The sequence below is a fragment of the Acanthochromis polyacanthus genome, chromosome 20 (assembly GCF_021347895.1).
Source record: "Acanthochromis polyacanthus isolate Apoly-LR-REF ecotype Palm Island chromosome 20, KAUST_Apoly_ChrSc, whole genome shotgun sequence".
NCBI classification, from domain to species: domain Eukaryota; kingdom Metazoa; phylum Chordata; class Actinopteri; family Pomacentridae; genus Acanthochromis; species Acanthochromis polyacanthus.
Genome location: NC_067132.1, coordinates 8,182,157 through 8,195,782, shown reverse-complemented (window position 1 = coordinate 8,195,782; position 13,626 = coordinate 8,182,157). Strand labels below are relative to the sequence as shown.

At 40.7% G+C, this 13,626-nt stretch overlaps 1 protein-coding gene across 1 annotated transcript in view; it reads left to right on the top strand.

Annotated features, from left to right (window-relative positions):
• The window catches only part of gfod1 (glucose-fructose oxidoreductase domain containing 1), a 47,541-nt gene extending 35,473 nt beyond the window's left edge, over positions 1-12,068 (top strand). The window contains exons 2-3 of the mRNA XM_022192183.2: positions 4,457-4,650; positions 4,916-12,068. Coding sequence (XP_022047875.1) covers positions 4,457-4,650; positions 4,916-5,656 — 935 coding nt within the window. The 3' untranslated portion in view covers positions 5,657-12,068. The remainder of the gene's footprint in view (positions 1-4,456; positions 4,651-4,915) is intronic.
• Positions 12,069-13,626: the final 1,558 nt, after the last annotated feature.

Sequence of the window (13,626 nt, the reverse complement as noted above, 5' to 3'; positions counted from 1 at the left end):
GTGGTGCTTTGCTCACTCCCCAAATCTGATGATCATAGGTGAGAGTTGAACATGGACCACCCACTATCTTTAGCTCTCCTTTCATTATGACCATCCAGTAGCTGCTCCACAGCTGCTGACACTGCAGGCGTCCACCTTTAGATCCATATTCTGTTTTGCATTTCACTCCTCTGTCCTGGAATACTAAAATCCTGACTGTCATTCTACCTGTTCTGATGATGACACTATCTGTCTTTTCTCTCAAAGCGTTTTCTGCATGAATTCTCAAATTGATGGATCATCTTGCTGCCACTTTAATCCAGTCTCACTTTATCTCCTGTAGGTTTCGTACATCAGCTAGTATGATAGTACGTTGTGCTTGGGTGCATCCATGATCTGTTGGGCACACACACAATACATCCTCTCACTGTCTGAGAGAGATCTGCTGACTCTACAGGCTCACTTGTCTAAGCCTCGACCTTTCAGAGCTTTGTACTTGAGGAGCAAAAGGTCACACTGAGCTGAAGAGGAGCCGTTTTTATCTCTATAAAGGTCACACTTAGAGCCTGAGGTGACCTGTAAGCACAGATCAGAGGCAGAATGACACTGCAGAAACATGCTTGAGTCGAATTGTCTCTGTATATATATATATATATATATGTGTGTGTGTGTGTATATGTATATATATATATATATATATATATATACATGTATGTATGTATATTTGCCAGTTCTTTGTTTTTTGTAGCGAGTCAAGCTACTGCTTTGTAAAGGCACTGAGCTTGATGTTAATGCCAACAAAGTCAGTTACAAGCACTTCACATTTATCCGGAGGGGTCTTCCCCAAGGCAGTCTATTTTTCCCGTATTTGTGTTAATGCCAAAAATAAAGGGGATGGGGGTGAACTGTTGTTTCTTGGCTTTGTATGTCTGCAGGGGTTGGGTAGTGAGGGGGGAGGGGGGGGGGCTCCCTCTGCGCTCTTCAGAACTGGGTCAGAGAGATTAATTTCCTGGCCTGGCCAATTGGAGCTAATGGCAGATTAGCATGGGAAGTTCACTTCCAAAACTGCTTGTCCACACACAACCCCTCAGCCAGGACTGGAAGAGAAGCGCTCTGCTGCTTTTCACACTCCGTGGACTCACAGAAGGTGTGTGTGGAGTGATGCTCCTATATTGTGGAGTGCATATCATTTATATTTGACTTCCCACTGACCATGTAAGACCACATTATTTAGGTTTCAGCTCTCAGCTGCGGACGCAACCAAGGGAACACAGATGTTCAAAGAAAAAGAAATAAATTGTTCAGAGAAACAGCTTGACACTGCTGAGAGGTTTAAGCAACCAGTTGTTTTATTTATTCAGTCCAGTATATTCAGATTTAAAGTATGACAATGCAGAGGGAATAACACATTCTTCATTTTACAAATACAAAGTAGAATTGAAAAGCAAAAACAGTTACCTTTTGCTTACTTCAGTGCACCTATGGATTTTGCATCCTGCTCTTAATATGTGAGAAAACACATTTGCCAAATCAGACAGTTAGTTTTTGAGTTCTTTACTTTCATCACACCAAAACAAACCCAATCAGAGTTTGTTTTCTAATGTGGAATAGACCATTCATTGCTTTGTATTTTTCTGCTTTACAAGGGAACAGGCTTAAAGGATGAAGGCCGTCTGTTTGATAGAGGAAGTGCATTAGTGAAATTCCCCATCTTTAATAAAGAGCAGTACATCCCAATTCTTTAGGGCTTTTAGGAACCACCCAGGATTGTTCCCCCCTATGTTGTGTGACACTAAACAACAAACAGAGCAAGGCTAATGTTAGGATCTGCTAAGCATTAGTTTGATACATTGTTGTAAGTAGGGCTGGACCCGAATATCCCAAATATTCGTTCGCTACGGCGGTATCCGGATATTAATTTTGGTATCCGAATATCCGAATATTCGGAGGCCAGAAACCACTATTCGGGCCAGCCCTAGTTGTAAGAACAAAATCTTTAAATAATTTGGAGAGACTGTAGGATTCCAGGTACCCTAATGCTGTAGAGTTGTAGATACTAGGGGTGTAACAAAATGGTCAACTCACGAAACGATACGAAATACGAAACAGGGCTCACGATACGAAATACTCACGATATGAAGTAAAGATTAAAGAAAATACCCAACAATAGGAAGCTATGCAAAATCTAATTTTCTTTATTTTTTCGTTATGCAGACATACAAAAAATAATGCTGCATCAGTACAAAAGAAATGCTCTTTGAAGAAAAAAAATTTTGCAGACGGTTTTTGTTTTATCCGCAATTCTGACCATTCTCTCGTCGTTTACATAGGAAGCCAAAATAGGTCCACACAACTGATTTATTTTACAAAGGAGCGTCAACTAATTTCTCAACCTCGTCTTCCTCCATTTTGAAGCGAGTGTTTTGCTACGGTAGGTGAGAAGGGTCAAAAGTCATCAGTCTCAGTGGTGCACGGCGCCCCTTCGCATTTTTTGTTTCGTGCTTTTATTTCGTGCGTCTTTGAATTTTATTTTATTTTTTTTTTTTATTTTTTTTTATTTTATTCAGTACTGTATATACCCCTAAGTATATACAGTACTGAAATTGCTTGGGGTTATCAATATTGCTTTCTGTCTTTTTGCAAAAGGTGTTATAGACAACAGTACCACTATGATAGAGATGCAACATACAAGATTTTAAACTTAAGTAAAGCATAAATATAACAGCAAGCACCTATCTGCTATGTAAAGATACTGTAGATTAATGGTGTCCTGAGGAGACACTGAAGCCACACTTCCTTTGTGTGTGTTGTTATCTGAAAATCTCAGTGCACCTGTGCATGCATGTTACTGCATGTAAGTCCAGCATATTGTCCTAATAAAACACCTGATACAGTATCGTATATTGCCAGTGGTACATAATTGATTGATCCACTGGGTAGAGTCTCTTATTATTTATTACTGTAGCGACCTGAGGAGGTGTGCAGTTCCATGTTGGCGTGCACAGAGTGTTGGGGGGTTTAGCTTGTAAAGCTGTACTGTGACAAAGTTTTCTGTGATGCTGTACGACCTCCATCCAGGACTACTCTTTCACTGTTTGTCTGTGTCCACTCATGGGACCGTTCCAGTCCGACAGACCACTGAACCAGAGGAAATCAAACATGAGCGGAGAGAAATAGAAATAGCGTTACTTAAGTTTAAAGCAATTTTCTTTGGTCATTTACTGTACTTTACAATGCTAGTGTCGGCTAATGCATTTTACTGGATTATTTTTGGTTGTCTCTCATGTACACAACCTTTCTCATAAATGAAACTGAACGGGAGGTGTGGCTGACTTGCCCGTTTGTTTTGAACTAGTGCTTTGTGGACAGTGTTTCTGCACAGAGAACCTTAAATGGTATTATTTATCATAATAGGTCAGTTAGGGCCATGAGAAAGTCAGAAAAAACTTTTTGTAACAGAGTATGGACAAACACGTCCTTTCAGATTTCATATTACACTCTTTCCTTTTTAGCATAATTCAGGAAATGTTTATTGACTCACTGTTTAAGTACTTCATCCACCAAACTACAAAACATTTGCAAACAGTCATTTATCTGCTTGAAACTGAACAATACATCAATAAAAACACAAGGCTTAAGCTAGTCAACAATCTATTTCGTATGTCATCCATTTGCCTGCTCCCAATTTTTTTTCTTCCAGCCATAACAGAGTAACAGTTTTTGCCTGTCTATCCTCGCATTACTGTTCAGCCTCTCTGCTCAGTTGTGTTTGGGTGTTGCTGGCACCAGTGGGCCTTTTGATGTGCTGGAAATGATTTTAATTAGGTTTCATACAGTGTCTACAGGCTCTTTCTCTCCTCTGCACCGCCTGTACTCGTCTTTTTATCAACCTTCCATCAGGCCTCCGGTAATGCCAGTGAAGCCTGTCTAAAGCTCTCAGAGCTGTGCAGTCTTACCATACACCACAGATATGACTGCAACATCTTGAGGCCTGCCAACATTAAAACCCTTTGAAATTGCATTCAAGGACTCAGACTTTGAAAGGACTTTAGAGGAGCACCCCTCCTGTTAGTCATGGCTTGTGGACAGTTCATATGCAAAACATGCATGCTGTGACTTTTTGCAAAATGTCTACATTTCCATGCAGTTCCCATGACTCAGAGGAGAAAGCCAAGAATGTAAAGGAAATCTTCAGTCAGCTATTGTGGGAGTTGCCACATTTTGTACCACTGCATTGTTTCTTCAGAGGAGGGGATGTTTTTGTGCTCAAGAGGATATTATGTCTGTAAATGTTACTAAGGCTGACCACATTAATTCTCTCTCTTTTGTTTTTGTTTATTCTTCTTTACCTTCTCACATCATCTTAACATTGTCAGTAAAAAAAAGAATGCAGCAACATCTAAACAAGATTTTTCAGAAAAGAAAAACAATGAAGTCCACATGGCTCATTCCCTATTGTCTCTCCTCTCTTTTAAAGGTATTGGCAAGAATGTCATCTGTGACAGGACCGCCACGCCTCTGGATGCCTTCCGAATGATGTCAGCTGCCCAGTACTACCCCAAATTGCTGAGCATTATGGGAAATGTGCTGCGTTTCTTGCCTGCCTTTGTTCGAATGAAGGAGCTACTGGAGGAAGGGTACATCGGAGAACTCCTGGTCTGTGAGGCCCAGGTATGACTTACAACTGCTTGTTGTTTAAAATACAACATTCTCAGTTGTTTATTATAATAACAACGATTTAATATTTAAATACATTCTCTCAAAGTTAGATTGAGTTAAACCAGGGCCCACAGACATGACAAGGAATCAGGATGACTAGGAGCGTGGATACTTTCTGAGACAAGATTTGCCCCTAGAACATACCTCAACTGTCTCAACAGTGTTCTAATAACAATCAAGACAGATCTAATCGAGACACTTTCTCTTTGTCCTAAAGGTCCACAGTGGTAGTCTCCTGGGAAAGAAATACAACTGGAGCTGCGATGATCTGATGGGAGGTGGTGGCCTGCATTCGGTGGGCAGCTACATCATCGACCTGCTTACGTTTCTGACTGGGCAGCGTGCAGCAAAAGTCCACGGCTTCCTCAAGACCTTCGTCAAACAGACAGACCACATCCGGGGCATCCGTCAGATCACCAGTGACGACTTCTGCACTTTTCAGATGGTACTGGAGGGAGGCGCCTGCTGCACTGTCACGCTGAACTTCAACGTCCCTGGAGAGTTTCGGCAGGAGGTGATAGTGGTGGGGACTGTCGGGAGGTTGACTGTCACGGGGACGGACCTGTATGGACAGAAAAATAGTGGTGGTGGAGGAAGTGGTGGTGGTCCTGAACTTCTACTCAAAGACACCACCCCTCTTGAGAAGGCCTCCTTGCCAGAAAAGGCCTTTAGTGACATTCCATCCCCTTATCTTACCGGGACGATCCGCATGATCCAGGCCGTGCGGCAGGCCTTCCAAGACCAGGAGGACAGGCGGACGTGGGACGGGAGGCCCCTGACGATGGCCGCAACCTTCGAGGATTGTCTTTATGCTCTTTGCGTGGTGGATACAATCAAGAAGTCCAACCAGTGTGGAGAGTGGCAGAACATTGTAGTGATGACAGAAGAACCAGAGGTCAGCCCGGCCTATTTAATCAGTGAGGCCATGCGACGGAGTAGGATGTCACTCTACTGTTAACATCCGGCTGATGTTTGAACGCCTGTGTCATCACGGAAACTTGAGGGGGGCACCTCAGTATTGATAAAAAACGTTTTTTTAATAGAGCTACTGAATTCAGTTAAATTCATCTCCTGTTTTAATACTTTTAAATCTGTAGGGTTACTGTTACAGACAGTTTACACCACTTTAATACAGAGAGTTGTGGTTTCTCAGCCTAAGCTGTAGAGGAAAAGAAATGTGATTATTGGTGAAACCTTTATTTATAATAAGGAAGCTTTCTCAGCTTGTTTCTTTTTTCATTTTGACATGGGACTTGAGTCCTTCCAGGTGATGCACTTGCAAATCAAACTGATTCATGCAACAGAACGACCTACAGTGGAGGTATATCAGGGAGTCAGACTACTTCTGGTTGGCTGGTTGATCAGTAGCAGGCATCTGATTTGCTTCTGAGTCCCCATTTTACAAACTGATGCCTGTGATTTGAAACATTTTTCACCCCTACGCTGCTGCTTGATCAAACAAACAGTTATTGCGTCTCCTATCTGCTTCTCTTCTATATGACTGGGTCTGGAAAGACAGCACCTTACACTGTGGGTCCGAACAAGGACAGCCAAGGAAGAACGATAGTCTTCTCAAATTGTGCCGCTCTGTTCTTGCTGTACTTGCTAGTTTTACCAAGTGAATGTTAACAAAAACAAAAAGTCAGTGCACTTGATAGTCAATCTGTGTCTACTCTTTATGCTTCTCTCTATGTGTGAAACAAGAGACAAAAAATCAATAGTTTGGCTGGTGGGTTCTATAGAGGGCTTTACCTCCTGCTTTCTGTATGCAATATTACACAGGCTGTTTCTCTTGAAGCCTGAAATGAAGGGTTAGAACACACTATGGTATGCCTTTATGCAGTTACAGTCAGCTGTTTCTCAGCCTGTTAGTCCTGTATGAGTGGCCAGTGTAGTGATGCTTATTATTTATTTTATGCTTTTTCTATCATCATGAAGTGTTGCCACGAGGCACACTGAATCCTGTGTGGCATGTTAGTACATATCTGTACTGAGCCTTAAGTGTGGAGAGTCCTGCATGTAGAGATGCAAATAAATGTTAATCTACAGAGTGTGAGGGTTTTCTCCTCATATTATGATGCAATGGGTCACCTCTGGTGCAGGCTAATGTAAGCCTGTTTAACATGTCAGACCTACAGATAGACTGAATACTTGCAGCCAGTTAATAGTGTAGCACAGTAAGGGGGAGAGTGGACGGCAAAAAGTCTTCGTGTTCTATTAAAGGTCTGGTGGTATTCTATATTTTTCTTATGTAACAGCCTAAACCAACATAGTCAGTCTGTCTGTCAGTGCATTTGTGCAGACTGTGTCATGCAGAAAGCAAGCAGAAAGTAAAATACCGTCCTTATACCTACCGTATTAGTCCACTGGAGTCTCGTTAGTGGACTCAGTTCCATACATGGTACAGAGAACGTTGTATCTTCTTATTCTACACATACACACATACTGCTGCAGAGCCTGCAGGCTGCTGTCCTTGCAGCATAGTAGACACAGGGACACACTGTGGACTGCACACAGTCGTATATGAACAGGTCTGTGTCAGATCTTGGATTTGAGCTGACAAGGCTTGCATCTCATGGATCCTCACAGACACATAAAGTAGAAAAATAAACTGATTCTTAGTGAAGATTTAAATTATTGAAGCTGTGCTGGTGAATGATTTAATAACAGTGGGTCTAATATGTGTAATGTGTGAGGAGATACCTGACTCTACTGATCTATTCAACTCTTTAGCATTTATCAGCTCATGTTTTTCAGTTCTAGTTTTGCATCACTTTCACCTATCTTATTAACCCTGGTCCTAGCAGTGGCAGCAGACAGCTGTTTTGGTGATAAAGCTTTGATAAACCCACAGTAAGATCTCTGCCCAGCACCACACAGCAGATAGACTCAGTAGCTGATGAACAATGTGGAGCATTTTACAGCTAAAGAGAGAGTTGGTGAAAACCAAAACAGAGCTAAAATGAAATGAGTACTGGAATTATATTTGCTGTGTGTCAAATTCTGGATGTGTAATGGCAACTTTTTGCTCATACACTAGCTGTCAGAAACAGTTGCATATTAAAGCTTATAAGTCTATTGTATTTCTTATTTGGGACTGTTTGCTGCTATTGACAGACACACATAGAAGAAAAATATGGAATAGCACCACCATTATCCTTCAAGTTGTAATTCACAAGCATCAGCAGCTCTTCAGAGCCGCAGTGTACCATGACTTAATTAGAGGAGTGTATCAGTAAAGAGAGCCGCTGAGGAAGAACATGAGCAAGAGCGAGGAAAACAGGAGTGATCTGATAGAAGCATATCAGTTTTAAACAAGTTGCGATGTGTAATTCCTGTTAAAGATACAAAATCACATCAGACTCAAAAAACTGAAGTCGTCGCTGTGCATTACTTCCTGTCCAGTGCTGAGAAAGCCACAGCAAACCATCATAAAGTCATTTTCAGTATAGTTGAACTTCAAGTTTAGGATCAGTTAGCACATATGAAGAAGCAACACTGACCTACAAGCCAAAAGATTGATTTTTTTATGCATCTCTGTTCCCCTGTGCAGTTTCGAGTTCTTAAGCTGTGCTGAAATACTCTCTATGTAACAACTACTGAAAATGTACATATGAAAATATTATAAAACAACAATATGCGTTTGTCTAAAGAAATAAACAAGTACTGTATGTATTTTATTTGTAAGAACCAAGGAACTGGAACATGTTTCGATGAGTGTTAAGGTATTTATTCTGTGTTTTTACTGTTGACATTGTGTGGACTGACCTGCAGTGTATTTGTTAGATTGACAGCAGGCTGAGGCCTTTGGAGCGTCTTTAGTTCCCCGTTTATCAGATATCGACCAAAATAGTCTCTTTTCAAACACACTCTTGTGAAAAGCTTTATGTTTGCTCTGAAGATGCATCATAGACCCCAGGCAGAGTCCAACATGACTCCACTGTCGACTGCAGTGCAAACTCTGATGTGAAAAATCAGCAGTTCATAGATGTTGTATTGTTCAGTGTTTTGATTTGTCATAACACACTATGCTTAGCTAAGGTCAGGACACATTATTGCTCCCGCTGTGATCACAGTTTTTAACACCTACTTGGTTGTAAAGTTTAGCCAAAAAAAAACCTCCCTTGCCCAGTAATCTGCCTGAAAAAACCTTTGAGTCCAACACTGATAAGCTATCTCCCTACAGGATAACTCAAGTTAAATTATTGACTGTAGTGTACTAAACACCTTATCAAATCTGCATATAGACTTTCCCCCTTTGTCAGAGAACAGATGTTAACTTTTCTCTCCAGGGTTGAATTTGTCTTTTGTGCTTAGTTCTGTGTTTTGCCTGGATTTTGTAAGACAAACTTGGACTTTGGTCTGTCATGTAGGCCCTGGATGTGGAAAAAAGCAATAGAGGAGCTGTTTCCTCTCCCTCATCAGGCCTGTAAACTCACTTTATTACCGTCTGATTTATAGCTGCACTGGTGTAGCCTTGGATGTTTATCCCAGTTGAGCTCAATTTAGAGGTGAATGATTTCCCTTTCTCTGTGGTTAACTGCACAGATGTTCACAGGGAATCTAAGGTGAGAGACCAGAGATGACATCTGCAGCACAATAACGGCAGCAGCTCTCTTCTGTTCACTGCCACTGCAGGCAAACAGAAACGTGTGTTTGCTTTCAAATTATTGAATCAAGGAACTTACAACTTTTGCTCTAAGTTTTAATAGATACCAGCACCAGTTTTGGATAAGACTTTATTTACAGATCTGTTGGTTCCTAATGCATTCGATCAGACTGTTACATATTTTCATGTAACCATTCTGTGGTTTTGATTAATTTACATATATTTACATGAAAGAAGTGTCCCATTTCAACTCATATAAATATATACATATTTCATCTGGAAACAGCTCTCAGACATCTCAGTTCAGGACAGATCTCAATGGAACATCCAAAGAACAATAAAACAAACAGAAGAAGCATTTAACAATAGCATCTGACTTGTATTTTCCCCACATTCAGTCTACCATCGAATTTGGAATTAATTAGTGTTCCCACCTTTCACTTTCCTTGTAATTAGTAACATTATTCTTTCCGGGAAACCTCCCAGACAACTGGAAATGATTGGGAGTTTATGAATCTGTAAAATAAAGTGTTCCCTCGTGACTTCATTTGGAAATTTAAAATAAAAAGAATTGCAGTCCCATATGACAGAAGTTCCTACTGCTGCACCATTGCTGCTGTCACACTCCACTATGAGTCATTTAGAATAATCTGCAGACTAAACTGAAAAGCTCTCTGTGCAGAGTAAGCTGCAGAAATTCAGTAGTAGTTTAACACAGTTTCTGTTATGTTTCTTGCTTCTGCTGTGTTTGGTCCCTTGTGTCTTCTGATTCAAAATCTGTTTTGAAGCAAGCAGCTTGACTCAGATTGTAGTTTCTCAGTAGTGCACAAGGCTTGTTGTCTGTGAGTAAAGATCCACTCACAATAGACCCACATGTGTTTAAATTAGACTGTGTCTCATGTTGAGATTAAATCAGCTATATTTAGTGTCCCAGGGGTGAGGAGATGCAGAAGAACCTGCAGTGACTCCTAACCAGACCTTCAGCTCTGTGCTAAATGTATCATTAGAAACCAGAAAGCTTTTCACTTCAGCCACTGCAGATGTTCTTCAAAACACCACATCATTTTTTTTCTGATTCCTGTCTTTGCTGTGAAGTCATTAAGACACTGATGATGCTGATGCAGAGGCTGCAGTACTGTCTCCACTGTACTGCTCATTAGACTCCCAGTGATCTCTGTATGGAGCTGCACTCTGAAACTCATGAGGCAATATCTGGGATCTGAAGCACTGAATTTTTAATGAATGGAATTTTAATGAGCCGATACAGTTCAGTATGAAGATTTCATACATCTCTTGACTGTTTTTGCTTTTATCTGTTCAGTATTTAAGTTTTTCATGCTGGTGTAAAGGTTGTTACAGCTGATGTGCAGACATCAAACTGTGTTCTCTGAGGATTCACTGGTCTGGATTTTTGTTGGCAAGAACTGTTTTTTCTGTTTGTTTGTTTTTGTGTGTGTGTTTGTGTGATTTTTTTCCTGCTGCTTGTGGCCTGACAAGGATGATGGGACTGAGCTTCAGAAAGAGACACTGTCGAAGAATAAACACAGGAGGTGCTCTGGTTCTAACTTTGCACTTTGACTGCCTTGTTAGCTGACAGTGTGACTATGAATTGCTTGTCTTTGCTTCGGCAGCATTCACAAACGGTTCAGGAAAGGCCTTCACTCACTGAGGGGGAAAGGAGGTGGAGGAGGGGGAATTGTTCATTTTGGAGACGAAGAACCTCAAAGAGGTGCTTCTTCTGCCCTCAGAGTCCGCTACTTAGCAACCGAGTGCCACATTGCCAAAACTAAATCTTGTCTTAGATTTTTTTCCCCTCTCTCACTCTCATTTTCACTCACTCCTCGTTATGTCTTATCCCCCTCTTTTCTCTAACTGACTGGTCAAAGGATTAACACCCATCAGGGGTTTTTACAATCCGTGTTGAGGAAGGTAACGGTTCCTGATCAGCTTTTCATTGATCTGTCCTTTCACATTTCTCACACAGTGACTCTTTAGCGTTCCTTTTTTTTCTCTATCTCTCTATCGTGAGTCAGGTTGAAGCCTGGAGGACAAGCTCACTGGTGCTTCTGCAGACCTTCCCCCAGAGGATTTCCTCCTCTCTTGCCTTCACGTGCTTTACAAGTAACCAAGACAACCCTCTTCCATAGTAACCATTAGGAGTCACCTGCAGGTTGTGAATGCCTTTCCTCAGCTGATTGATGAATGCTGGCTCTGCCATGTCCTGCTTGCTTACCCTCCACATGGACAAATATCCATTTTGATGCTGTATTGTGATTATATCCAATATTTATTGTCATGTATGTATATTGTGGACGCATGGACCTCTGTACATACTGTAATTTGACCTCTCAAACGCATATTTATGGGTCACACTCAATAGAATGTACTTACTGTAGGAATAATTTATATTTTTAATCCGTTAAGGATGATATGCCATTTTTAGGAGGTCAGTCAGTGTCACGGAAATGAAAGTCCCTCTGAGTTCTCGCCTGCTGTAAAGTGTGATGGTGCACTTCCATTAAATGACCCCTCTCCCTCCCTGTTTTTTTTTTCCTTCTTTTGGTTGATTGATTGACTGTGTGACTCTGCTGTTTCTGTGTTTCATTGTCTCATCTCCCTGCACGATTTTGGGTGTGTGTGAGTGTGTGAGTGGGGGGGGAAGAAGTATGATTGTGTTTGTGTGCATTTGCGTCATGGTTTACAGCTTCAGCACTTGTCAAATGCTGCAGTTTCTATGGAATAAAAAATATGTACATCCTCAGTGAATCTTCTTTTTATTAATGTGTGTCATATCTTTTGATGAAAGGTCACAAAATTTATCATGATAATCAATATAAATGTTGTGTTACTATAGTAACATTTTTCGAAGGCCTCTGCTGGCCTCTGCTGGCTGTAGTAGATGCTACACTACATTTGATTGTAATGGAAAAATTAATTCCAAACGTAGTTTGTTGGTTAAATATAGTTTCATTTGAAAAGACAGTTGCAAAATGTTGTATTATTATTTTGTTTAGCTCAAACATTGTTTTTGGAGTCTATGTGGAGTACATTACATGTGTACATGTGACTATTATAAGTGTAATAGTGATGGTTCATTAATCAGTAGCATTAGTTCAGCCCAGTATGGTCAGGTTTAGCACATACAATTAGAATCACGTGAGAAGAACATTTGTGAATTAAACTGTATTCAGTTATGGTAAAATACACTAATGTTCAAAAGTTTGGGGTCATCCAGACAATTTCATGTTTTCCATGAAAATTCACACTTTTATTCATGTGTTAACATAACTGCACAAGGGTTTTCTAATCATCAATGAGCCTTTCAACACCATTAGCTAACACAATGTAGCATTAGAACACAGGAGTGATGGTTGCTGGAAATGTTCCTCTGTACCCCTATGGAGATATTCCATTAAAAATCCGCCATTTCCAGCTAGAATAGTTATTTACCACATTAACAATGTCTAGACTCTATTATTAATTTAATGTCATTTTCATTGAAAAAAATGCTTTTCTTTTAAGAAATAAAGACATTTCTAAGTGACCCCAAACTTTTGAACGGTAGTGTAAATATTTAGAGTATTTACCCAAAGGCGATGTAACTTCTTGAAGACGTTTCAGCTTTCATCTAAGAGGCTTCTACAGTTCTAGCTGACTGATGGGTAGGTTCAGCGTTTACAGTCACCTAAGCTTACATGGCTAATGGCCTATTAAGACCAGGACTCACCTGTCTACAGGTGTGAATTGTTCTGAAACCTGGTAATCCACAAACAACAGCAGCCATGTGGGTGGAACTACCAGTTAACACAATAAAAGATATGAAACTGTATACATGACTGTCCTCAAGGGAATGTCCTTATTCTTCAGATGCAGATGGACTGCTGAGTCTATGGAGAGGTGAAACATCATCAAGAACCTACAAGAGAATTCCAGCTGATTTCTACTGAAACTCCTACGAATGGGCTCTAACTTGCAGTCAGCCGACAGTGAAACGGTATTTTGTTAACTTGCAGTGGACCCCCCCCCCCCAATAAAAGGACTGGTGCAACAAAAAGCATGCTGCTGCTGACCGGGTTCCACACTGCTACCATTTGTGTTTCTATTTTTATTCTGTTTTTCAACCACCTGACGTGATCTCACTGGGGAAAACAAATCCTCTATGCATGGGATTAATTTCAGTCATAAATAGATGAAATGTAACATTTACTGCTGGTTAAACATGCACCGCAGGGGAGAGCACTGGTGACAGAAGTATCTGGTATTTATTTCTGGCACAATAAATGTCACAAGCTGTACCATCGGTCTTCATGTGACCCATT